The sequence below is a fragment of the Pyxicephalus adspersus genome, chromosome 1 (genome assembly GCF_032062135.1).
Source record: "Pyxicephalus adspersus chromosome 1, UCB_Pads_2.0, whole genome shotgun sequence".
NCBI classification, from domain to species: Eukaryota; Metazoa; Chordata; class Amphibia; order Anura; family Pyxicephalidae; genus Pyxicephalus; species Pyxicephalus adspersus.
The window spans coordinates 84,228,651-84,256,338 of record NC_092858.1 but is presented as its reverse complement, the minus strand read 5'-3'; the positions used below and the strand labels follow the sequence as shown (position 1 = coordinate 84,256,338).

At 35.7% G+C, this 27,688-nt stretch overlaps 1 protein-coding gene across 2 annotated transcripts in view; it reads right to left on the bottom strand.

The window, feature by feature from the left end:
• The window catches only part of DOC2B (double C2 domain beta), a 246,040-nt gene that overhangs the window by 25,285 nt on the left and 193,067 nt on the right, over positions 1-27,688 (bottom strand). For both annotated transcript variants that reach the window (XM_072416382.1, XM_072416391.1), the window contains 2 exons: positions 17,999-18,125; positions 12,470-12,627 (listed from right to left, as the gene is read on the bottom strand). In XM_072416382.1, the coding sequence (XP_072272483.1) occupies positions 12,470-12,627; positions 17,999-18,125 (285 nt within the window). The remainder of the gene's footprint in view (positions 1-12,469; positions 12,628-17,998; positions 18,126-27,688) is intronic.

Here is a 27,688-nt window from a genome sequence, read left to right as displayed (position 1 = left end):
GACACACAGTGAATCAAAGTAGACATGCAGGACAACTGTGGGCCTGGGTTAAGGCCAAAAAACAGCAACATGCACTATTAATATTCAGTGGTGTTGTAAATACACATATAATACATAAAGTTTGACAATTTCTTTAATGTGTGTGTCAATAACATATTTATGAGGTATATCCTAAAGCTTTGGTTTACTTGCAAATTGCAATGTAGAGAGATATTTTAACTTCTATTTATTTTTTCATAGTCGCAATAATAGGAAATAGTAAAACAATATAATAATAATATAAAATATAGTATAGTAAGAAATACTAAAAGAAAAATCCCAGAGATGTGACCTTTGTTACAAAGACAATACAAAATATATGAAATGTGACAAAAATAAATTACAAAGTTTGGGGCCTTTTTTTTACTGTATTGTTTTTCATATTCATTTTGCTAAAGAAAAAAACTAAATGCTGTTTCAAAAATAATTCAAAGCTATGTGGAATCTCCTTCACTTCTACCACATTAATCTGCAGGGCATCCTGCTTTACTCTTCTACCATAACACTACAAAAGGGTTAAAATAGCACATCAAATGTTATTTTAACACAGTTATAGATACATTAAAGTATGTGATGTTAAAACAACAACATCCTAACACATGTCACACAGTATACAGAGTATTCCATAATATTCACAACTTGTGAATAGCATGTTTCAGCAAGCAAAATAAAGCATGGTCAAATGGGAGTATAAATGAACTTCTACTTTTATAACGCTGAATTGGACCCTATGTCTAGCTTCAACTATTTTCTGCTGGACAAGGCTTTCCCTTGCTTTCTTGTCCCGGTAATAACACAGCAGATAAGGGGAAACCTTTCCGAAACTGGGTCTGATTTATCAAAGCTCCACAAGGTTGGAGAGAATACACTTTCATCGGTGAAGCTGGGTGATTCAGCAAACCTGAATTGGATTACTTTAAAGTAATTTGCTGTTTGCTAGCAAATGTTTTGAATCCTGGACCAGATCCATTTCATGTTTGCTAGATTTGCGAGCTTCACTGATGAAAGTGTATCCTCTCCAACCTTGGAGAACTTTAATAAATCAGGGCCTGTGACTCATACTGTAATAAAATCCAAGGCACCAAACCTTATTACTTATTACCTATATCCAAACAATATATAAAAAAATGTTTTCAACTTTAAAGTACGCCTGTGTACTTGGGATATTGTAAGCTGTTGGTGGTATAGCAATGTGTAGGCACATTCAGGTATTGTATTGTATTATTGCTCTTGTATTTTTAAAAACAGGAACAGGAAAGTTTTAGTAGTAAGTAGTTTAAGTAGTAAGAACAATGACTACTTCTCGATCATGCAAAGTCTTGACAATGGCTTATGGGGGGAGAGGGATACACAGTCCCTGGATAATCCCCAATAGAATTTTCAATTAGTGATGCAGACCTTGAAAGAATAATTTCACTCAATCGTTGTGCAATATAGAGTGGACTTTTCAATATTACCATTTTTGTTTGTTGGATTTTATACGGCAAACTTTTCAGAAAAGACATCACCTGACACCGTCTTCAATAAAACATCCTTACTTGTCTCATCGCTGTCTTTAACTGTAAAAATAATAGTGCATTCCTGATTCCCCTGCGACCACCAGGATGGAATGAACTCCTGTTCACCTGGTACATCATCCCAGCCTGGCGACTCCAGGAAATAGATCGGGTGAAGATGACGGAGCCTGCACTGGGGTGAGGGCTAATGAGTGCAATTAAAAATTGTGATCAGGCAAGTAAGGTTATTTTATTGCAGAGGGGTCATCTCCTGTGCCTTCTGCAAAAAAAAAGAACCTGTGTAGCTGCAATTCTTTAATTTTTTACTATATACTATGAAATATACATCTCTTAAAAAAATCACAGCACTTCTAGGTGACAGAACAGTAATATTATTACACACAGAGTGCCACAAATTGTTTTTAACACTGTAGAGTTAATCTCAGGCAGAGACTGACTCTTGCCTCTAGCCATTCTGCTCTGCTAATGAAGACAAATCTAGGTACACAGATAAAGGTATATTGTTTTGAAGCAAATAATAGGATACAGAGCCCTCCTCAACCCTCTCATTGCTAGGGAATCTACAGAACACATCTATATTAATGACTGAGCTGTCAATGTGCCAGTCTCATTTTCAGCAAGATTGGCACCTTGACCTGCATTGCACCTGTCTAATAGACTCTGCTGTTTTAGCTTTTCTGAAACAGCCAACATTAACTATGTGCCAAGTAGAAATAAATGTGGTTCTGCAGTGTTTTGCCTCCCTCTAGTCCGTTTCTTAGCACCACTTAATTTTCTCATTTAGGTTCTGATTCTGTACTTTTTCTAGTTTTTCCCTAGGATATATAAAATCACAACCATCAAAAAAACAATAATCCAACCATGTGCAAATATAACATTAACGTTAAAACAGCGTCTGCAAACGTTTATAGTAGGTGGAAAACTGATGTGTTATTTAGGGTACACAAATTGCCCTTGCCCCATCAGTATTCCAACTAATTGATGCAAATGCATAGTTTTTATTACCGAATTTCATATGGTAAAATTCATATTTTCCAGTAACAAATATAAAATTTCAATATTCTGCTACTGTAACACAATACCTTCACTTTATGAGACTGTTGCACACAATCTAAATATACCTAATTCATAATGAAACATGTTTGAATATTAGATGTTATAACTCCTGCTTGGAAGAGAAGTTGGCAATTTATTAAAAAGAACTACAAAACTGCTGGACATGCAGCCCAATATGAACAAATGGGGGCCTTCACGTTAGGTGCTATCACTAATTTTGTAAATATTTCCTCAAGCTTTCAGGTTGGAGTATTTTAGCACCATAGCTATTTAAAGACAATAAAGAAAATCTCCTAGCAAAGTTTTATAAGATTTATTCTGAATTTCTTAGGTATTAAAAATGTGCTTAAGTTTTTAATACAAAGATTTACCTGTTTTTTATTTCTAATCAGCAATAGTGTATGCTAAGGGGTATATTTACAAACTATTTCAGTCAATTTGGCTGTATTTTTATTCACAGTGATGCAGATCTCTATGCATTGCTCATTTCAATACATATTGACACTTATTCTGCCACCTAGTGGCCCATTAGCAGAAGAGCACAGCATTCACAATAGAAAATGCTGTATCTTCTAAGGACAAACCTAGGTCGAATTGACCAGGAATAATTGATAAATACCCCCCTTTGGGGTGTCCTAATATTTAGATACATCCTTTTACATCTTGGTGTACTAGGTGTGTTAAAGTTGATACAAAAATGCAAAAAAAAGATAAAAAATGGAATAGGATTGTACCAATATGTGTATATGGATCATACATTGCAAGACTCCTTTGTGGATTAGACACCAGGTGTCCCAAATTCTTAATTGCCAAATAGGTACAGCAACTGAAGGAAGTGAGAAAAGGTTTAAGATTGCTAAGATGTCCACTTGATTTATATATGAGATTGTCTCTATAAACATAAATAAGGAAATTCGATTTTTTTGTCTTCTAGATTAGTTTAATATGATAATATAAAACTTTTATCATTTTTCTTTTTGCATTATAAATAGCAATGACTTTCACCATGATGTTTGAGTGCAAATACAACATGTTTTCATAGCATACTTTGCAATCCTAGATTTTGCAATTTTTTGTAATGTTGTTTTACGTTTGTTCAGTTGTCATGTTGCAAGGTATGGACAATGGTCATACCCTGATCTTTTGTTATGACATTTGTACTCTAGTTTGTCAATCTCCAAAAAGCACATTTTAATCAATTGTATGTCTGCATATGCTGATTTAGGCACATGCAGCATGCTTTAGTTTCTCTAGGATGTGCATACTGTGTAACAAAATGTTAATTCTAGTCATCTAACAAAAATCCACAAAAATATTTGAGTTTTGAATTTAAATGGTGGTTTAGCATAAGGCACTTTAAAGTAAATAACTACAAAAAGGGTATATATGTATGTGAATGGAAAATGTTGATAGCCTTTGCTTCTTTCACATTTTGTTTTCAGCTGCAGCTGTCAGGTATATTGATGTTATGTTGTCATATGTATTTTGTAACTTTTTGTAAAACTTTTGTACTACATTTTACATTGCTGTATGCATTTACCTATAATATTCTTTGTGATGCTAATATATTTTTCTGAATGTATAAAACATTTCTAGGTAGTGCTTTGGGTGTGCTACTTTTCATGTTGCTACATCTGTTGTGTTTTCATAAAGCACATATGCATCCCTTCAGTCTTTCTCATTTTAATAGTGTTTCCTCTTTGATTCTTAGTCATGTATAATATACCTGGGAGGAAATGTTAACCAACAGCTGCAGTATGAGCTGTTAGCACATATCTTTTATGTTGGTTTGTTTGACAGCAGTGAAGCCTTAATTCCTGTGCAAATACTGAGCAAAAGCTGGTATTTTATATGCATACCCCTATCTCCTATAAGGCAATGACTGGCCCAACCAATAGGCTACTAAAGCACCTGCCATTTCCCTGTGAGTTTGGAGAGAAAGTTCATCATCTACTATGAGCAAATGGAGTGACACAGCTTTAAAATATACAATGATGGCTTATAGTGGGATTGAATTACTAGAAATGCCCCCCCCAAAAAAATAGGGTTTCTTTGGACACAAACATTCAACATTTGTTTTGTACAACAGATGGAAGGGGAGAAAACACTCCTGGACCATAAGGAGCTACCAATAATTATTTTTGTTTTCTGCCTTAGCTCTGCATTTATAGTTATATGTCTTACATTTACTAATGAATTTCGAGCTATTCACTTGATAAAGGGAAGGATCACTCTGTAAAGGATAATTAGCTTAATGAATCAGGCTCTGCTGACTTCAGCCAGTCCAAGGTTTTATTTTTTTACATTTCCCTACACAAGATTAGTTATTCGTTGCAAATTGAACTTTCACCACATTCATCAATCTAACTATAACATTCTGTGAATTGGCTGCTCTCCTTAATCATTCATACACAGATATAAACATGAACTTTAAATACAAGACAAAACAAGCATGCATTATGGTGGAATGATCATTATTTGATCATTTAGTGTTTGGAACATCTAGCCACCATATGGCACCTTTGGCTAGCATAATTGTTATACAAAAATCAAACATGAAGTAGTAGGGATTGAAAAAGAGAGAGGCAGCCAGGGGATCAAATAAAGCAAAGTTTAATATGTAAATACAAGCATTTTTACAGGTTTACAATATGATTTGAAAGCATTGAATGAAACAGATGTCTTTGTTTGGAACATAGACCTTATGAAATGTTTTTTGTATTATGCATTTACTCATTGCTCACAACTGGTTTGCTGCAGTTCAAAAGGTGAATTTGTTTGTACCTAAAAAAGCAACTAAACTATTAGTTGGAAATGCCTTGAAAAAAATGTATCAGAACATTTTATGTATAAAACAATAGTTTATCCTTTTGTGGCCAAGACAAACTAGTAACCAAATGTTTTAGAGTAATAGTATTTAGTCATAGCTTAAAGTTTTTATAAAATACAGAGTGAAATTGTCACATAGCAAGGCAGTCCAAACCAGCAGGGACAAGACAGAATAATAAATAGATTGCAGCTTGATTAGTACATGTTTGTTCTTAAAACTAGCATTAAAATACTTGCTTGTGATCATTTAACTATGTATGTACATCATGTACACTACTAACTAAAACTATTGCAAATTCTTTTCTAAAAGAGAGACTTGATTTGCCTTAGATATGTGCTGATTATGTTGGTAAAATGTTTAAAAAAATCCCCCACTTTGTCCCTCCAGTAATTAATAGCCGAACCAATATCTAGCAATAAGGAATGCATACTGAAAGAAGTTGCATTTGTAGCAAAACATTCAGAAAAAATCTTTAATGTGTAATTATCCATTTTGTATCCATCCTGATGTAAGAAACCCTGCTGAGATTCAAAGATCCTTTGAATTTACTTGCAATTATGTTCATTCTGTATGTGATATTACAGAGACACACTGGCATTGTTAACATTCACAAGAAAAAAGCTTTCTGTCAATATTCATTATTTTCTAATTACAGCACACATTTCATTTCTAGAAGTAAAACTACTGCTCTGCTCTTGAAGGGCTCAAGCAAAATTATGAAACTGTTTTTTTCATGCAAGTCTTCTATGGTGTAAATTAGCTTCAGTATGGTTATAAAGTTATGCAGCTACTTTTAACTACCTTTATATACATCTATGCTTTCATAGATTTAAGTAATTTCTTTTTTAACACATTTAGGTAAAAGCATTGTACTTTTCATTGGGCTTTCTTTTAGAAAGACAAAATAAATATGTATATGGTGCCTTGTGGAAGTATTCATCAAGTATTGTAATTACAGATGCAAGTCTATTAGAGTATATCTCCACTAGCTTAGCACATCTAACCACTGGTATATGTTACTCAAGACAGAATATGTCTATGCATATTGAGGCCTGGGCTTTGACTAGGTAAATGCTTTCTGTTAAACCACACTAATGCAGCTTTAGCAATATGTTTAGGGTCATTGTCCTACTGGAAGTTAAAATTTCATCTCAATCTCAAATTTCTAGCTGACTGAAACAGGTTTTTCTCAATAATTGGCCTGTATTTAGTTTCAATATTTGCCCCCCAATCCTGACCAGTTTCCCTGTTTCTGCCTTTGAACAACATTTCCACAGCATAGTGTTGCCACCACCATGCATTACTGTGTGAATGGGATGCTTGGGATGATAGAGATTTGCACTACACATGGTGTTTCCCACATTGACCAAAAGGCTAAATGTAGACTCATCTGACTACAGAATCTTTTTCCATGTCTTCAAGAAGTCAGCTGCGTGCTGTTGGGAAAACTCTTGTTGTTTCCTTTCTGGCTCGTTATGGCTTTTTTCTTGTCTGTCTTTCATAAAGCCCTGCCCTGTGAAATGTATTGGTTAAAGTGGTCCAATGAATAGGTACTCCCATCTCTGCCGCACCCTTATTGTTATCCTTAGTGTCTTTGTTGCATCTCCGATTAATGCCTTCCTTGTTCAATGTTTGAGTTTTGTTGGGCAACGTTCTTTTGTCAGCTTTGACAAATATCCTTCTATTTTGTTATGATAGATTTTAGGGGTGTATATTCAAATTTTATTTTTGTTTTACTCCACAGCTTTGTCTCTGACCAGTCTGGAGAGCTCCTTGGCTTCTTCATTGTGCTTTCTTAGAGATTTGATAGTGATCACTGCTGTCCCTGGCTGGCCTTCGCTTGTGTTCTGTATCTTTAGTACATACTACATCTCCTCTAGGCCTGCGGGAGTAATCAGGGGAGCGGAGCTGTCAGCATAGCAGAGCTCCACTGATTGCTCTGCTCCCTGATTGGCTGAGAAAAGGGAAATCCTGATGATGCTTGAGCTGTTATTAGGGTTTCCTATTTCTCAGTCAATCACAGAGCACTGGAGGTGAATGGGGAGCCTTGTCCTCATTTAACCCCTAGAGCCTGGGGATCCCTCACTGTCAGGAGGATTCCCACGGCTGGGCTCATGTTATGAATGAAGCAGCCATGGGAATCATCCTGACATTGTGGGATAACCTGTAACAAAAAAAAGTTTAGTTACACAAACACACACACAATTAATAAAATTATTTAAAAAGCTTTGTCCAATTTTTTTTACACATATTTTAACCCTTTCAGGGAATGAGTAAGGGGTTTTATGTACCCCTATACTCAATCCCTGAAAGAGTTAAAAGTAAAACCCTTATAAACGCAAAAGTAAAACCCTTATAAATGTAAAATCACTGCAATTCGCGGTAAAACGCATCATAGGCGTTTATAAAAATGTTTTACCGTTTTAAAGTCAAGCTTTAAAACGCTTGTAAAAGTGCATAGAATGCATATAAACGTGGTAGGAACGTTTTATATGCGTTTTTAAAACTGTCCATGTAGACCCAGGCTTAGATAGTTTAGGACGGCAAAGTTTAAAGAAAATAAACAATTAGGCAGTTGTGTTTATTTATTGCAGAAGGGACACCTGCCTGATTGCATGTTTTACATTTTCCCTATTTTTCTGCTTTAATATGGCTACATTTACCCTAAAGTTGATCACTCATTGGTGGCCTTTGGTTACAGTTTGAAATATACAGAAAAATACAGAATGTCCCAAAAAACATAAACTTAGGTAGTTTTGAATTACGAACTACACTTTTTTTAGGTGCCTTAACACTACTTTGTGTTTTCATATGCATTTCCAGATCAACCAGATCCAGATAGACATTGACTTGCTGGAGAGATTCCATATCTCCGTCCTGATTACCATTGTCACTGGGACAAATGTTAGAAGATCCACAGTGTTACAGTTTTTCCTGGGACAAGAAGTAATAGAATTTCTTTTACACTGATAACTGGCATAGAAGGGACTTTCCTATCTTTTTCTGTTCTGGGACAGAAAGTGGAGGGAAATTTCTCCAACAAACAGCAAAAAATCTGACCATTCAGGACTACTCTACCTATTCTACCCAAAACCAATGGACAAAAAAAAAGGATTTTGGTTTCTGATTCACTTTACGGGCTCATTCTATACACTGGTAAACCATAATTTAATTCTGCTGCCTAATTATTTTTCTGCATGTTTTCTAAATACTGAATTGATTGTATTAGTCACACAACACAACACAAAAAAACTCTTCACTGCTAATATGAACATATGACACTAATGATACTATTATTATGCCAAACATTTCTGACATTTTTTCAGCAAATGTCAAAAAAGAAGAGCAATAACACAATGTAACACAAGTGTTTATGGTAAAATGATCAATAATTGCCGTTAAATCCCAGTTGGCAAACATATAAATAAACATCAGCTTAGATGATTTCAAGTGGATTTATGTACATAACTACAAATTAGGTAAATCAGCATTGCATTCAATCCCGTGTTCCATCATATGAATATTTCCCTGCATATCCCTATGGTATTTCAGAAGAACAGGTTTTGACTGGATGCAGAAAGGATGCAGTGAGTATTTTGCATTCATTTCCATTCACTGGGAATGACTTAGGAGTTTCCTCGGGGTGACACTGTAGTGCTTTAGTACCTCTCTTGACATCCAAGTACCACAAAATAAAGACAATGTTTTAGGTTTTATTTAGTTTTTATTAAAAAAAGAAATGATTTAAGACTAAACTCATGGACTTCTACATAGGTTCAATGAGGCGTATAAGCTTAGTAGGATGAACATTTGTGGCCCCAGTGAAAATTAATTATATCATTCAAATAGTGTCATAGCTCTACAATCTTCAATGCCTTTGTTGCTGTTACACTCAAGGAACACTTCAGTCATTAGCATTTCTAGGAGCTCAGCACCAGTCTAACAGAACAGTCACAAATATATCTCTGTAACAGAAAGCAACCAGAATAGCATATGGATAGATTCCTAGCCGCCAGTCTCCTGACTTACTGCCTTTAAATATTCCATGAGAAAATATTGAGCCATAGTATATCAAATCTGCAATGCCAGCAACTGGGTGGCAAACCTTAATGCGAAATTGCACCCTAGAAGGTTTAATTTCATCACCTATTCATCTATTATTTGTATTTGTTTTCTTATACTGTAAATAATACAACATCATGTCTCTAGTTAAATATCAATTATGAATATAGCCATCCTTATAGCTGCTGTTATTTAGTTTAATAGGACCTTTGCACAATTCATAAAACATTTTCTACAACACTGTACTAAACGGCTCCATATTTGCCAAGAAGATTAGAAGAAAGATTAATGTGTAAATTAAGATAACAATTTTTGACACAGTAGGGAAGAGATAGAAACCCCCAGCAGTTTTTTTTTGTTTTGTTTTTTTTGAGAAACGTTGTGTGAAAAGGTGACCTATAACCTGTACGTTCCAATTGAAAAACAAACAAATCTGTCAGGGGAAAAAATATAAGTGAGGACCATTCTTCACTGTGGGATGGTGTTCCCCAGAAACTGATTTGTTTGTTGTTCAATTGAATAGTACAGTTTATAGGTCACATTAAAGGTGGAAAAAGTATTAAAAATGATTTATTGAAGTCTCATTTCCACTTCTAAGCTTGACAACTTACTAACTTCCAGTACCACTCAATGCCACCCGCTCTCAAATCTGCAGGCGCTGGTTGATTGGCAAGTTACCAGCCACCAGGAACTGTGCAGGATCACTCTATACCAAGGCAGGTCTGAACCTCCATCGTAACAGTTTAAATATATTAATAAACAGACTTAAAGTGAAAGTAAAGTTCCACTTTAAAAATCTGCTATCAGGCTGGGTTTTATTGTAGAAAGGATGTCCCTTCTGCAAAAAAACATATTCACCTGTCTAATCGCTCATTAAACTGTCAAAATCACTGTATTGCCGGGATACCTGGCTGCCAGGAATGAATGAGCTTGCCTGTAGGAGTCAGGTCTTCCCAGCCCGGTCAATCAAGATGGCTGAAGATTAGAACGAGGAAGAGAAAAAGCAAGAAGATGGCAGAGCCCAAGTTTATTTCTGCTATAAAATGTGTCAGAGAAAATTTAAATATTGATATAAAAATTAGAGATGAGCAAATTTCTCAAAAATTCGATTCGGCTGGTTCGCCGAATTTTTCAAAAAGATTCGCTTTGATCCGAATTAATTTGCGGAGAATCACGTTAAAAAATGGAAATTTCTGGTTATTTCGGCTATTTCAGGGTTGCTGTGCTGTACTTCGACTATGTATTCTTGGATAAAGTTTCTCTATCTAAGAATACATAGTACAGTGCTGCAACAGCAATCGCTGTTGCCGTGCTGTGCTTTTACTACGTATTCTTAGATAGAGTTTCTCTATTTAAGAATACAGGGCACGTGACATCACAGTGGGAATCTGAACTGCAGATGACCTCTTCAGTTCCACTACAATGTCCAGGCACTACAGGTGATGAATGGGGACTTGTTGTTGCAGCGCTTTACTATGTATTCTTAGATAGAGTTTCTCTAAGAATACAGGGCAGTACAGGGGATGAATGGGGACTTGTCCCCATTCATCACCTTTAGTGCCCTGTATTCTTAGATAGAGAAACTCTATCTAAGAATAAGTAGTAAAAGCACAGCACGGCAATAGCGATTGCTGTTGCAGCGCTGTACTATGTATTCTTAGATAGAGTTTCTCTATCTGAGAATACAGGGCACTACAGGGGATGAATGGGAACAAGTCCCCACTCATCCCCTATAGTGCCCAGAGATCGTAGTGGAATCTCTACAGTCCTCACACGTGTAGCTGCCATTTTAGGAAAAACTGTGATTCATTACCACGAATCGCAAAGAAATTTGTATTCGATGCAAATCGAATTTTTCCTGAAATTCGGATCGAATTCCACTTCTTCAGCCTCGATTCACTCATCTCTAATAAAAATGTTCAAAACAATGTTTATATTTTCTGCCACAGTACAATATGGTACAAAAACATTCAGCCTTTCTTGAAGAAATAAACTTTAAAAGCCAAATAGATAAATCACTGTAATAATGCATGCCCCCAAAAATATCCATATGTCAACTGCCAGGCAATTCAAAAACCAACATGATTTAAAATAGATTATGACATCAGTTCCCTCTATTCAACTATTACTAAAAGGGAACCCATATAAAGAGCCATCGTGCAACCTTTTAAATCCTTGTTACAAGAAATGCTACAGTTGACTATTTCCACTCCCTTTCTGCATGTCATTTGAGATATGAATTGGATTTAACTGCAAACATATGCATAGTCCAGAGGTCTGCTATATTAAATAAGAAAAATCAATAAATAGGAAGTCAAAAAACAACAAATTAAATTCTAGACCTGAGTAAAAACTACATACTGTTTATTGTCTGAAGTGGTTGAAATGATCTATTGTTTATATCTAAAATAATAATTCAAACACAAATGACAAGGTCAGTATAACTGTAACAAACAAAACAAAATGGTAATTTTTTTATGCTGTTTGACATGGGTATAAGGTAATTAAGTCATAGCCTGGAAAGTTGCAACTGAGAAAGATCATACAATTATAGTTATAAGCAAAGGTTGCCTTCAGTGAAAAATGTGTCAAAATGATCAGGAAATATAGAAATATGAAGTTATATGTAAATCTTTTCTGCAAAACCTTAAACTTGACACTACTTATCTAACCAACTAGCCATCTATTGGCCCGGTTATGTAAAGGGTAGTCCAGTGACTGATAGGGGGGCTCTGGTGATGGGAGGAATATGATGACAAGAAAAGCTGAGATTTGAATATGGCATCACTCTAAATCTGCTAAATGATATGTGGCCTTACTAGAGGTAACCTCTGCCTGTGTGGTTTTTCACTGAATTGGCTAGGTTTATGACAGGTGCACTTTAATATGCTCATTAGCGATATGTCTGCAGCAATTTCTCCTGGCTGCTATACTTAATCCAACAAATATAGAAAAAAGTACTTACGTTTTTACATAGGGGTCAGAATAACCATTTGCATCCATAGCTGCAAGATGTGCACATCTAATGATGCCTACTAGGAGTCCTGACTTTTGTGAACTGTATTTTAAGGATATAAGAATTCTCCCACGTTCCTCCAAAGATTTATCCTCTGTTTTATCTATCTGTGGGTGGAAACACAAATGTTAATGGCTATATAAAGAGGTATATGCACAGCTGTCACAACAAAAGAAAATACATCCAGGGAGAATACCTTTGAAAAAACAGAGATTATTAAAGATCCTGGCATCCATTTAGCAGTTGGCTTATTAGTGCAATTTAGGGTTATTACCATTTATTCTCCAGAGGTTCTAACAAAATATTAATTATTGATGGCAATTAGGCTAAATACGATATTTAACAGCTTTAGCCATTTCAGATAATTGTTTCCAAATAATAAAAACAATATATATATTTAGTAGGTAATATTTCAAGGTTTTTTGTTAAACAAAATCCAGAATACTCTTTTGGGTATAAAATTGTATGCAAGAGTTTGACTCCTGCTACGATTAAATGGTTTGCTGATAATCCTAAAAAAATTAAAAAATACTCAGCCCAGAACAAATTTAAGGCAAGGTAATGAAAATGGTAATGCACCATTGCTATTAATTTCCCTTTTAGAAGACTTGAAATAAATAGAACATGTAAATGTTATATCCTGTAAATGATATATCCTGTTTTGCGCTTCAAAATGGTACACACTTTAGCAGTCATTGTTTAGCATTGAGTGCTGACTTTTAACCAGTATTTTAAGTTTTTTTTATATAATGTATTTAGTTTGATTTATAGTGGGAAAAGTTTTTTCCAGAACTTAGAAAAATGCATGTATATTTATATAAAAATACATATACACTGCCATTTCATTTTTACAGATGTATTACTCATTACTTCTCATTATTTCTCTTTGCTATACCAACATAAATGCAAGGTTTATATCTAGGATGTGCCTAAAGTTAAGTGTTAGATCTTGCTAATGCAGAGAGATATAAAGCCGCAAAAAGTAGGTAATACCTGTTTACTGGGATCAGCAATGTTATTTTGGCGTAAATGATTTTTCAGTGAAATTGTTAGCAATTATGCATCATTCCAAGACTCAAATTTTATAATGTAGTCTGTTAAGGTGAAAGTTGCATAATCAAGTGATTACCAGGTCAGCAATGGCATATCATAATGGCTTTGTTAAAAAACAAAGTCAGCTCTAAAGATGACAATAACAATAACCCTAACTAACCAGAAAACTAACCTTAATCCTTTATTAGGACTGATATTGAAATTGCATGACTTTGTTTATAAAAAAAGGTTTGACAAGGTACTAGGGTTGGCATAGAGGTGCCCTGTCCTTCAGTACCTAGCATCATTTTACTAGCTAAAGAACAGGTCAAAGGTTGCAGAAAGGAGCTTCCTTGACATTCAGGTGCCATAAAAACTGGAAATCAACTCTGGAAGCTGTGGCCAAAAAAAAAAAAAAAAGTGGCAAGGGCTTAGTTACCAGTATTGCCTGTAACAATAACATTTTATATTTCAACATGGCTGTGATTAATAACAGATAAATTATACATTTGTCTTTGAATGAATTTTATAGATATTATTTCAGTATAGTTCCTTGTTCTTTAATATTGGTTTCTGTTCCCTCAGATTAACTGTCAAATCAGTAGGCCGTCCACTTTTCTGTCAGAGCCCCTGGAAATTCTTCACATCCCTGTTTAAATTATAACGCTGCCCTCATTATCGCATTTGAATTTCACTTCAATTAAAGAGCAGCCTTGCAGCTACAAGATTTAGATGGCTTTTTAAAATACAAACAGATTAAATGAATATTAAAACATGTTTTCTATTTCCATGAAACTGGTGAGCAAAAAAAAATTAAAGAAGGCACAACAATGGACTTTTTTAGACATTTTTTTTAATGTTATCTGATAAAAATTATAAAAATAAGGCTTTATTCGCAAGTCTTCTAAATGTGTACATTCTACATGTGTATGCCCAGCACATAAAAATGCAAATTAAACAACTGCCATTATAAAGGGAATCTGACAATTTGGAGTAGGGAGTTTGATTCTTTCACATCATCACACCCCAAACTTTAATGCACTGTTTTATTAGGATATACCTAGATCTTAAATATTTAGTCATTGGCCACTTTGTTAGGCGTTCACTTTTGTGGTAAATAGCCAAATTATTTGTACACAAATATATGTTTTTAAATATATATATATTATTTTGAAATATATAAATGTACGTAATTTAAAAATCGGTTAATATTGCTAACATAATTCCTTTTGTTGTTGTTTCAGTTTCCTTGAATTCGGAGTATTATCTAAATGCCAAATATTCCTAGGACCTGTTGTTTACTATGTGCAACTCTTTATGACAATTAGAAAGTCACTGACACTGATGTAGGAAAAAACATTTGCTATATAAATGTATTTTAAATGCATTTAGAAGTGGGGAAACTTTTACGGATTTGTCACAGGGTAAGGATTTTTATGCATGATATGGATGTAAGAACACAGTGCTACTAAGCATGAAGAACCAAGAAAATGGATACTGCCAGAAGTGTCAGTTTACCTTTAGAGAAGGAATACTACTAAATGGAACCACATTTGGCATCGCAGTTATCAGAAGTGAGAATTTACAGAGTATTTTGTTTTACAGGTAGGCCTTTTTGGGGGATTTTACTATACCTACAGGGTATAGTAAAGTCCCCCAAATATAGTGAATCCGCAGTACTTTCTATCTAAAAAAAATGAAGTACAATGTTGCACACCTGTGCAGTGTTTTGGAACTTCAGACCGATCAGTTATCCATTGTAAGATAAAATATGAATAAATCTTTAGACATTCTGCTTTAATTGAAGTCAACTGCTATCTGAGTTTTTATGTTCAGGCTATAACAGGCTTACTTTGAATTGCCCCGATTTGTGAAAAGTTTTACTAGGCAGCCAAGTGAAGTATAAAATGACATGTACCTGATAAACGAAAAATGATCTGCTTCTCCTAATGACTCCATGGAGAAGTTCTGCAGAATTTAGGAGCCTTGGGTTCAGCACTACATCCCCTTGATCATAAATCCAGCTCTCTCTGTTGTCCAAGGGATCACAGAGGCGCAGTTCAGAGACCCCTATTTTATTAGATTGTGGATGTATACTGTGCCTAGTCCTTCCCTGCCTGGTTGTTCTCAATTCTCCCCCTTTATGATATGTTATCCATTATCCTTGATTTTTTAAACAATGTACTTATCGTTGTGTAATTTTATTCATTTTACATTTCACTGCTGTCATTTTATATCCCTATTTACAATAATGTGAAATATATATATATATATATATATATATATATCCTATATGGTCTGCCAGCATCATTTGTTCTTAACTCAAAAATCTGTTTTCTCTTTGTTTGGATGTATGACTGCTCGTCTCTACCCTTATTAATAATGAAGCTGAAGACAGTTTGAACATTGCTTGTATGCTATTTATAAACTGTGCAGGAAGTACATTTGTCAATACAGTAAATATACACACTGTAAACTGCTGAAAATAAAATACATTAGCCATAACAATAAATCAAATAAATATTCATTCTATCATTTTATAAATACATTATATTTTTTATAAATATTTTATTATAGAATTAAATATTATAACATAAATAAAGCATCTTCCTTTGAAACTCAAGCTATTAGTAAGGTAATCATTGTACTCTTTTGCTTTTAGTGATACTGTTGGGGGAAACACTTGAGGTACACTTAGAAGCTAGTATATGGAGGTGTATGAAAGGTAAACATAAAACAATATCACACACTACACTTGGTGGATCTATCTATTGGCATAGTTTAGAATAAACAGGCTTCAGTGCTTCAAAGCTTGTTCATGTGGTCTTTGATGATAATCAAGCACAACAAAGCATCATGGAGGAAGCATCATGGCAATATATCTCATCCATTTAAGTACATTTTTTAAAACGTAAAAATTTTAAAAAGGTCCCCCAAAAGTTTTAAAAATACGGCTCGAATTGCAGTACTTATGTATTTTACAGTGTTTCTTTTTCATCACAAGAGTCATTGGAGTTGGGATCTACATACGGAAGTAAAGTCAAGTTGTAGAGTAACAAGGAACCACCATAGTTCACACCTGAAACTGCTGTCCCTATATCACTGGAGCTTACAGCATATTTTCCATTTCCTAAACTGTATTCTCTTTCAATGCCTATAGGAATGGTAGCATGGAAATCATGGTATCTAGTAAAAAAGACCTGTACTGATGCCAGACGAGTGACATGGTGCTGTACTCGCCTCCATGGGAAAGTACAGGTATTGTCCCTACTCAGGCTGTTATTGATCCACCAGAAAGGACTGATGAAGTAGTAGATTTTTCAATATTCTAGTTCAGAGCAATTACAAATGTGTGCCTCTACGCTCTGTTAAAGTGACACCAGTGATCTTTTTGGCTATCTGTGAGAGTGCCATTCTTCCCCTGGCCAGCAATGTAAGAGGCATTCCTTTCCTTTGGGCACTATGCTAATATACTGTGGATATACAGTGATAAATATAGCAGATGTTCCCTGCTGACCTCAAAGTTAATTTAAGGGTTAACCAATGTTAAACAGTAGGGCTGATCTAGTATGTGTATGTGGCTTTAGGGTTGCCAGGCCTTAAGGCCAAATGTTGCCCTGGGGCACATTAGGACACATATCACCTGATTTATCAAAAACTCTCGAAGACTGTAGAGGACTATCATGGGTAACCTGGGTGATCCAGCAGAGTTTAATTAATCAAGGAACATAAATTTATTGAATAGACAACAAACAAATATTCCCTAAATAATATAGAACTGAATCCCTGTTATTATCATATGTACACATATTTCTATGTTTAATTTGCCTCAGCATTAACTCTAACTGGGTCCTCTTGTTACTTTCAGGCCCTATAGCAGCTATAAAGGCAAAAGGTATGCTACTGTGTGTCATTTGAAGTATGTACTTATTTAACATAATACTGGAAAAAGTATTTGATTTTGTAATACCAGTAACTGGAAATCAATGTGTCTGCTCTAAACTGTTTGAAGGAGATCTGTGTTGCTTTGGGTAACTGCATTGCTTTGTGCTGCCTGAAGTGCATACAACAGTTGCTTTCTTTTAACGTTTATTTTCTTTTTTTATTCTTGGTCTTCCTATTTTTTACCATCAGTTTCAGCATATTGTTTTTTATTGCAATATATTAAGCTACAGATCCCAACAGACATGTATGCTTATAGAAAGAAGCCATTCTCCACTTTTGGATTGTAGGCTATTAGACGGGGCTCTGACTTTTAATGGATCCAAATTGATTCAGCTCATTCCCCTGGAATTAGTTTGCAGCAAACAAATATAGAAATGGCTGCTTCCATCAGACCTTTAAAATGTTTTTTGGCTACTGAGGCCGCAATTTACCAGTGAACACAGGATAAAAATAAAACCAATATGAAACTGCATCTGAGCGAGTAAAACACAGATTACTTACAGGCAATTGTTTTTCTAGACAGATGCTAAAATTTTTGGTTTGGTTGGGCTTCAGTTTTTTCAGAGGAATTCTTGTTTCACCAATGAACTCATTGTGCCGGAATTTATCCTCATCACATACTGAAATTCTAGGTAAGAAAAAAAAAAGAAAACATGTATAAACAACATTTTTACACTGTGCAAAGAAAAAAAAGTGTAAACATGTTACTCTATTATAAGAGAAGTATCAACAGCATACTGGAAACATGAAATCAGGCAGAAACAAGTACAAAGCAAAACATCTAGAAAAGATATTATACCGAAGGAAGCCAAAATCAACCAGGGAGCAGAGAAAAGAATGCATAACCCCCGATACATCCTGTTTAGTTAAATCACACAAGAGTAAACTAGTCACCAGCTACTTTTCATTCCGTTAGTAAACTATATATTTTTTCTGTGACTGATTTTCATTGTATTTTACATTTTCAAAACCAAAATATACATATTCTTAAAAGAGCAACTAATGTAATCTTTTATGTATATGGCTAGATTCACTGATTTGCCTAATACGGTATTGAAACTTTTTACATATCATTCCAGTAAAAACACTATCTTATTTTTTTATAAATACTCATACTGCACATCCCTTAAAAATTATTTAACAAAATATTAAGAACCCAATCATGGCACAACATCAAAGCTTCACTACAAGAGCAACTGCCAAGATCAAGATCCTAATTTATTGGCTGGGTTCTATTAATGATGAAGGAGCTATAACGGAAGCATCTGACTTTTAATGTATACCTATTGCATACAGACAAATTGCTAGGGAGAAAGAGATAGAGTGTGCATATGTATGTGTATTTTTAGCACTCCATATGCCTGCCTTTGTTTTCTTGTAACTATTTGTATACAACTACTTACAGTTACAGCCGCCGCAATAAAGACAGAAGAGGAGGGGCTTTTAAGAAAAAAAGATGATAATTTTTACTTTACATAAAAGGGTTGTCTACCTTTTAAAAATGTTGGTGATAGGTCCGCTTTAGGTTGACTCAGGGCTATATCTTTACAGCATGTTTCCCTAGATACACTTGAATGGTGCTCTTTTACAGTGCAAGACCTGCTGTTTTTTCTATGTACCGTATTTTTTGTCGTATAAGACACACTTTTTCTTCCCCAAAACTGGGGGGGAAAAGTTGGTGCGTCTTATACGACAAATACCGTGTTTCCCGTGATCAGAAGGGGAATTTGAACGGCACAGAGTGATCAGAAGGGGAATTTGAACGGCACAGAGTGATCAGAAGGGGAATTTGAACGGCACATGAGTGATCAGAAGGGGAATTTGAACGGCACATGAGTGATCAGAAGGGGAATTTGAACGGCACATGAGTGATCAGAAGGGGAATTTCAATGGCACAGAGTGATCAGAAGGGGAAAAAAATTGGGTGCGTCTTATATTCCGGAGCGTCTTATACGGCGAAAAATACGGTATTAATTTTATTAAAATTGTGGAATTAGCGGTGTATATACATAACTGTATTGAACATCCACTGTATCACCTTCGCCGCCCTGGAACAAATACCACCTAGCCCCTAGGCGATCACTACAAAAAACTATTACAGTCAGAAACTAAATTAATCTTTTTATTAAAAGCCAACTATTTTCCCGGTCCTAATGATGTCTTTAGCTTTAAACAATTTCTTTAACCTTACAACCCAATCTAGTATAATTCTTTCTATGACTGCCAGTTGAAAACTTTTTATTGATCAACCCCATGTAAAATAATTACTACATCTATATGATAACAACTTATATATTCAACAGACATACTACATAACACGTGTTCTTTTCCTGTATTACTGTATAATTATATTATGTGTTTACCGGTATATATAAATCACCAATATCTCCTTCATCATTATTATTTGAAACAGAATATCGTTATTTCAATGTACTCATGACATGTAATTGATTGCTTTTATTTTTTGATCTTATGATTTTGTATGTGGACACGACATATCCTCATTTATAAACAAGTACTAAAACATTACAGCTCTTGTATCCCGTGTCCAGAGTGGTGACACTACTAGGGGTGGAGGAGCTCCCCCCTTGCGCCCGACTTGAGGGGACGGGAGCACCCGGGTCTCTACTGGGTGCTCTTTGTATGTCCCCTCCCCCTTACTTGGAGCGCGATCTGCTTCTCCTAGTATACCCCCATCTTTTTAGACGGGAATGCTTTGCTGGGACCGGTCTGTGACTGGCCGCAGCATTGAGCCTGGGCGCCAGGGAGTCTCCCCTTCGCCCCCCTTTATGATGATGTGGGCTGGGTAGGCGGCGCTGCAGATGCCGCCCCCCGGCCCTGCGTCATCAAACGGACCTCTGGGGCTTCCCCAGATGCCGGTGGCTTGCACGTGGAGTGGTGGAAGGTCCCAGGGACGCCGTCCTATAAATGAGACGGCGCCTCTGGGATCCCCTTGCTCCTCTGCCCACCAACAGCCACACAGGATCTAGATGTTACTTTTTATTATTATTATTATTATTATTATTAATAAACAGGATTTATATAGTGCCAACATATTACCCACATCTAGGGCTCCCCTTTACAGGTTTGTCTCCAAAAGAAACCTCTTCCTTCTTTTGTATATATCCCTGGATTTTTACTTATTCTAGAATTACTATCCATTCATTTGCTTTTAGATTCTTAATCTCTCCTATTGAGACTCATATCAGACCTGCTAGAATACTGTTCCTGTTGGGGAGATATTATTTTTACCTTACCAAAAACCTAATTTGGAGGCATTACACCCTCCTGACCTCTGCAATTAGCATTGTTATCCACACTACAAGAGCATGTAAATCTATATACCTTTACCGATATTCAATATATTTAAAGCATATATATTTGGTTCATATACACCTAGATAATCGATATATATAAAGTACTAGCATGTTTATTTGAACCTTCTATATATTTGACTGTATAGATTTATATTGCATCTAATATATTCTGGGATGTATAGCCAAGCATTATGTACTGGAATAATCATTTATTTTATTTTTTTATAGACAATACCAACATACCTGTATTTATTACATAATGTAACATGGTAAAATTTTTATCAATTCAGACGTAATTACTACAAGTGCCAAACATATGTTGATAAACTGCTACCCCTGAGGAAGCCATTTGGGGCGAAACGTCTAGAGTACAACAATCAACATGAATAAATGATTGGAGGTTTTAAATCTGTATGGCAAGTAATATATATGACTGGCTAGATGTTGTATGTCTAGAGCCCCCTAGGGCTAAAGTGATATTGTTTAAACCACAAGAAGTTATTGTGGTCTACTTTGAATCTGTTATGTTCTGTGCCCCCTAGGGCCAAAGTGTTATTCTTCAGATCTCAAGAAACTATTGTGGCCTATCTTGAACCTGTTATGTTCTGTATTATTATTACTCACCGAATATAATACAATACACTTTTTGTGCCAAAAACCCTGCTTATTCTCGTCTTCCTCATTTTTTACTTTACTGAATAAGGGTTGGTTCCTAGTTCTTAAAGAACTTATACTAAATTGTAACCACCACTAATACTTTAAATACTTTTATATAGAACAGCACACAAGAGAAAAATAATTATTTCATGTTTCCTGAACAATAAAATGCCCTCTGACTCTTCTAATTCATTGTGCAGAATTCAAATTATTGTTATTAAATAATTATCTATATTGAAAGAAATAGAAAAACTGATACATTTTGAATCAAAGTTGAACTAAAGTTCTGAATGCTCAACCAGACAGATCATTTTTGCAGAATGAAATGGACAATGTTCTTGCTGCAATAATCTGTTTTACCAGCCTGTTTGCTCCAGGTTCCTGGGGAACAAAGCTGAGCTGTGCATGGGCAGCATCAGCTTTGATTGCCAGGATACCCAGCATTCCTGGTTTTCTCAAAAAAAGAAAGAATATTGAGTTATGTACACCCAAGCTCAGCCAAGCCTAGATGACTGAAAATTGCAAGGAGGAAGCAAAGAAAGAAGAAGATGGTGACACCCTGCAAAGGAAGCAGGAAAGATGTTTTGTATAAAGTATTGAGATCAATCTACTGAACAAATTCTTGACCCTTACAATGTAGAGGGTAAATGTATATAGGGGAGGGTCTGTGTGGGGATCAGGAAAAGACCAGAGAGAGCAGGGAGCTACTGAACTCGTTTATCAAGTAGTTTATATAATGTAAGGTTTGCAACCACAGTTTACTCTTATATATCATGTAAAAATTAAGGGCTAAATGATGAGGATGGGGAAGGTGAGGGGAAGCTGCAGTCAAACCTGAGACTAATTGGGTAAATGCCAAGTAGAGAAGGGCCATGAGCTGCTAAGATTCTCAGAATACTGTCCATGCTGACAATGTGTTTAGGTATCCATCTGTTTGATTGTGATCATCTGACACAATTCACTTCATGTGTTGGATGAGGTTAGGTTGTTTGAGCCATTCAGTCAATGTTGGTTGGGTAAAAGAACACCAATGAAAAGTAATAGTCACTCTGGCTGCCCTCATTATGTGTCGGAGCATACCCTGCTTGGGGGATTTAAGGGACCCCAGTAGCACAGACAACAATACGAGGCTAGGAGTGTTCTAAATAGTGGTGTCTGCCAATGTGCTGTAGATTTGAAAAATTTGATCACAGGAATTTGCACTAGATATGTAGCATGGTATCCCTGGCATACTGTCATGAATCCAATTAGAGAAGGGTCATAAGCTGCTGAGATTCCCAGAAGAGTGTTCATGCTGATCATGTGCTTAGGTATGTCTGAGTGTTAGATTGTTATCATCTGCGACAATCCGCTCCACCAGTTGGATGAGGTCAAGGTCCATAAGGCATTCAGCCAATGTCCAGTAAGTAAGAGAATGCCGATGCAGTGGGACAACCACTCTGGCTGGCATTGGTATGTGTCAAAACACACCTCTCTTGGAAGATTTATAAGCAATACTTTTCTGGGACAAACAGTGCTAGGCTGGAAGTGTGTTGTAGACATGAATAAAGTGATCCAAAAATTATGTAACAACGGGGATTCCTCCAAGATATGCAGTATGGTTCCCCTGGCCAACTGACAAAAAGTAGGATGGATCAGTAGGATAAAACAGTTTTGTAATCCTGTGAGGTCTGAACAGAATAAATGTATGGGGTATTTAGTGGAGAATGAAGACCACATGCCAAAGAATATTTGTTCTCATACTAATATAAGATAATATAGGCACGGCCACAATATCCTTGATGAGCATGGTAATACAAAGTGAGGGGATGACTCCTGGCAGCTGATATCTCCAAAAGAAAATGAATGGTCATAGTGTTTTTATACAGTCTTTGCTGGTCCTGAAGCTTAGCCAGAGTAGACACAATGCCCTTGCACCTGACATTTCTCTAACAGGCCTCATGATGGGGGTCGTATCAGAAACAAAATCCTGCAAGAAATGCAACAATGCATTGGAGGCTGCCATTGGCAGCTTGAGGGAAAGTGTTACCAGAAAGTGGTTTAACCAGGGTACTGTGTCAACAGATGCAAAAGACCACCACACCCATGCATGAGGTAGGTGAAGTGGTGAAGAGGGGTATAAGGTATATATGACAGAAAAACTATGCACGGAATAAGGGAGTACAGCTCCAAGTGCATCTTAACATAGATCACAAACTCCACAGTGTAGAAAAGACACAGGTGATCAGCAGATGTCTGGTATACCCTGCTATAACAAGCTAAGGGGGGAAACATCCTCCACTACAACTGCCCAAAAAAGCAAACAGAACAGCAAGAAATCAATTAACACTTCATCTAGAAATACAAAACCAGTCACCAGGAAGTCCAATTGAAGGATACATAATTGGAATGGGTCCCATCTAATCAACATCAGGCCATTGTTGGATTCTTTGTGTTCTTCTGATGTACCTAAAGGCCAACTGGTAATAAAGTTCTCAAAGAGATATTCAGGCCATATGCAAGGGTATCCAGGAAGAAGGAACCTGAGGTAGGTGAAGACCCATTAAGGTGTGGGTCTGCCTCCATTGCTACAAGGCCATAGAGGACAGGAATCACAAGCAGCCACAAGATGGATGAGCTAGGCAGAAAGGCAAAACAGGACTGAAGAACAGCGCAGATACATTTATATGTCCGAGGAGCAAGTCTCCTTGTTGGTAGTCTCCACTTATAGGGCCTGAGTTATTAAAGTTCTCCAGGTCTGGAGAAAATAGACTTTCATCAGTGAACCTGGGTGGTCCAGTAAACCTAAATTAGATTTCCTAAAATTCATTTGGTATTTGATAGCAAATGTTTTCAATCCTGCACCAGATCCATTCTAGGTTTGCTGGATCACCCAGGTTCACCGATAAAAGTGCATCATTTCCAGTCTTGGAGACCTTTAATAAATCAGGCCTATAATTTCAAGTCCAAGAAGATCAGAGACAGCAGTAAGGGAAGAAGTCACTCTTAAACCCAGAGGGTCCACCTATCATTGAAGATAATTTGTAAGACAAACTTGTTTTTTATGTGATTTATTCATTTGCAGCTGTTTTGTAGGTATTTTTCAACTTAGCAATTTCATCTATATGCTATATTATCAATTAAAAATATTTCATGCATAGCTGAATTTTCTTTGCGCTGATTGTGAAATATGATTTTACAATGAACAAAACATGCACTCTTCTATCAATCCGTCAATGTTACATTTTTATAATTCAAGCCAACCACATATAAAACATTAATTACAGTTATTTGTGATTGCTTGTACATGCTTGAATTGTTTGTGCAAATGGTTTTGTTTGGATCATTTATCAATCTCACCTCTGTGCATGTCCTGGGCTCACACTATATCAGAAAGCATACATTTGTCTAATGATCTAATGTTATCATTGGCTTGTTAATAACTTTAAGCCATCATGAAATACAGGTTTTAACTTCTGATACATATTGCATTAAAAACTAAATATTTTTGTTTTAAATATAGTGAGGAAGGTAGATTAGAAGCTGTTTTCAGGTTGTAACCAGGTCTGCCTTCGCTGGGAAGATTCACTCTCTCTGTTTGTCTTGATGACCACTGTCACTTGGATAATTTAAGTGAGGGAAAATCCAATAATTAGAGTTGTCACTGGAACAAGTATGGAGGACAACTTTCAATGCGAACAATGAAAACTGTATAGAGGTAAATAATTTTCTTTAGTTCATAGGGGTGTATCGTCACTTATTGTTTGGGCTTTAACCATTCCCTACTCATTAAAAATAAAACAAATAGCTATGAATATACCTAACTCAATGTTACAATGGCAGTTTCATTAAATTATTACATTACCCATCATCTCAATTTTTAAAATGGTCTTGCTGCATAGTTGATCCTATTAATGTGTCCTTGTTAATTGTATGGAATATGATGTCTAATAACCAAGTTCCACCTAATAGGTATAAACTTTTACAATGCATTATTTAGAAAAATTAATTGGTCTCCTTGTGTCATTCTACATTTTGATTCTGTTGCTTGCAGTAACTTAAAATCTGACTAATAGACAGAGCAGATAAGCCTAATGAAATGCAGTTTTTATTATGCTAAGTGATTGAAAACTCACTGTTGTCAATTATTGTTTGATATTTCTGTCTGTCCAATGACTTCACATTAACCTTGGATGTCTGTAAAAGCTCAGTCATAGGCATCCAATTAAACAAAAATCCATTATTGTCTAAAGCACTGAAAGGGGGACATTAAATAGAACTTGATGTGCAAATATCACAGCATTATTAAGACTGGTGGCTAGTATAAGCATGCCAAGTAAGAGCAAGTCTAGCCAATTCTCTTTGTCATGATAAACATACTACTTTAAATGAAAATGATTTCTGAACATTTTGTAGTAATATTTACATTTTATGTACTAAAGGTACCCATATGATCCCCTATTAATGGATCTGCTGTTACTATTTTTACTTATGGGTAAAGGAAAAGCACAGGAGGTAGATGATCAAAGTTTGTCTGAGAATAATTGAAATCGATATTGTGAATTTCCTGCCTTTGGCCAAGTCCCCATAGACAAGACATGAAAGTAATAATGAAGAAGAAGAGATAAACAAGAACACACTATTAAATCCTATACTGTATTTACAAACCACATTGTCTATCAGAAAACAATAGTTGCCTTCACCCCCCCTAACTGAAAATGAGGAGACTGTATCCTATGTATTATATAACAATTTTTGTGGATGCTTTAGCTAGTACGAAATAAACAACAAAAAATAAACAAGCAACATTTTAATGCTTAAAGTGCATCTAAACTTTGGAACAGCAGTAGTAGTTTTATACCTTGTTAACCATTGACTAATACAGAATGTTTGTAGCTCAAGTAATTCACTGGCTAACTTGAGTAATTAAAAACACAAACTTTTGGGATTTCATAGACTTTTACAGACTATAAAAATCAATGCATATTTTGCAGCTTACCAGTTCATAGGTATGGTGGCTGCATTCATGTTTTAAGGATATTTTCCATCTTGTGATTCCTAAGCATAAGATATTTTACTAGTGGTGCCACTCCCCCCTTTACCCTTCTATTCTATGCATTGGACAACAACCATAATGGTAAATAATAAATTAGTTGTTTTTTTTTGATTACCACAAAATGTCTACTTTATATACGCTATCCACTTTAAAATTGACTAAGAGTTTTTTCTTGTTTTTCAGCAACTGTGCTAGGAACCCTCTTGAAACTTCTTCATAGTCTACATATAAAAGAGGTACATTCATGTTACATAAGAAAGGAAATTCTCTTCACAAAAATGAACACAAACACATACTTAGTAAAGTGAAGGCAGGATAGTATGTTTTGGTGACAGCTGATGGCAGCTGCAACCCCAGATATAGTATGCGCAGTAAAGGGACATAAATTAGAAAAAATGTCAGACAGAAGGTAAAAAACATCAGGGCCAGAGTTAGGCCATAACTAGTATAGGGAACAGGGCAGCGAACCTATTAGACAAGTTTGCATTTGCATCCCCCTTCCTAATACCTACATCACTCATGGGACTGTAAGATGCACAAGAGCTTTTGAGAGGAAAACCCTCATTTTTCTTCTACAACTATATCCGATTATGTTCCTTTAATTACACAGGTCAAAAAATAATTAGTTTTGATAATCATCAGAAACCACAGCAAACTTTTCTAAATCATTTTTTCGGGCAGATGTCAGATCTGTTTTCAGTTTTTTCCTAACACGTACAGTTCCTGAGTTATGAGTACTATTACAGTTAACATTGTACATGCATGTATTTTGTACTAAAACGTAATCACCCGATGAAGTGAATGCTTATACATCTTCAGTGTGAAGTAAAATAAGGCACACTGTGGTATAGATCTACTGAACAGTGTCAGTCAGGTACCATTGTACTATTGCTTAGAGTATGTTTTTATTGTGTACGCTTTGTCTTGATTGTCGCGGTGCAGAATCCACCAGTAGTCAGCCATCATACTTTGATTCCAGAAACCTTGCTAACGGTGCTCCTTTAACTGAACGTCCTGGTGAAAACATTCTGCTTGTTGGTTACTCACCATACCAAGATTTTCCGGGAAGAATTCTAGATGAGAGTGCAAGAAATGTATTTTTATTAACATATGACAACCCAGTTTCTAGTATGAATCAAGCAGATTCTGAACCCGTTCCTTGTATGCAGGAGACCTATGTTT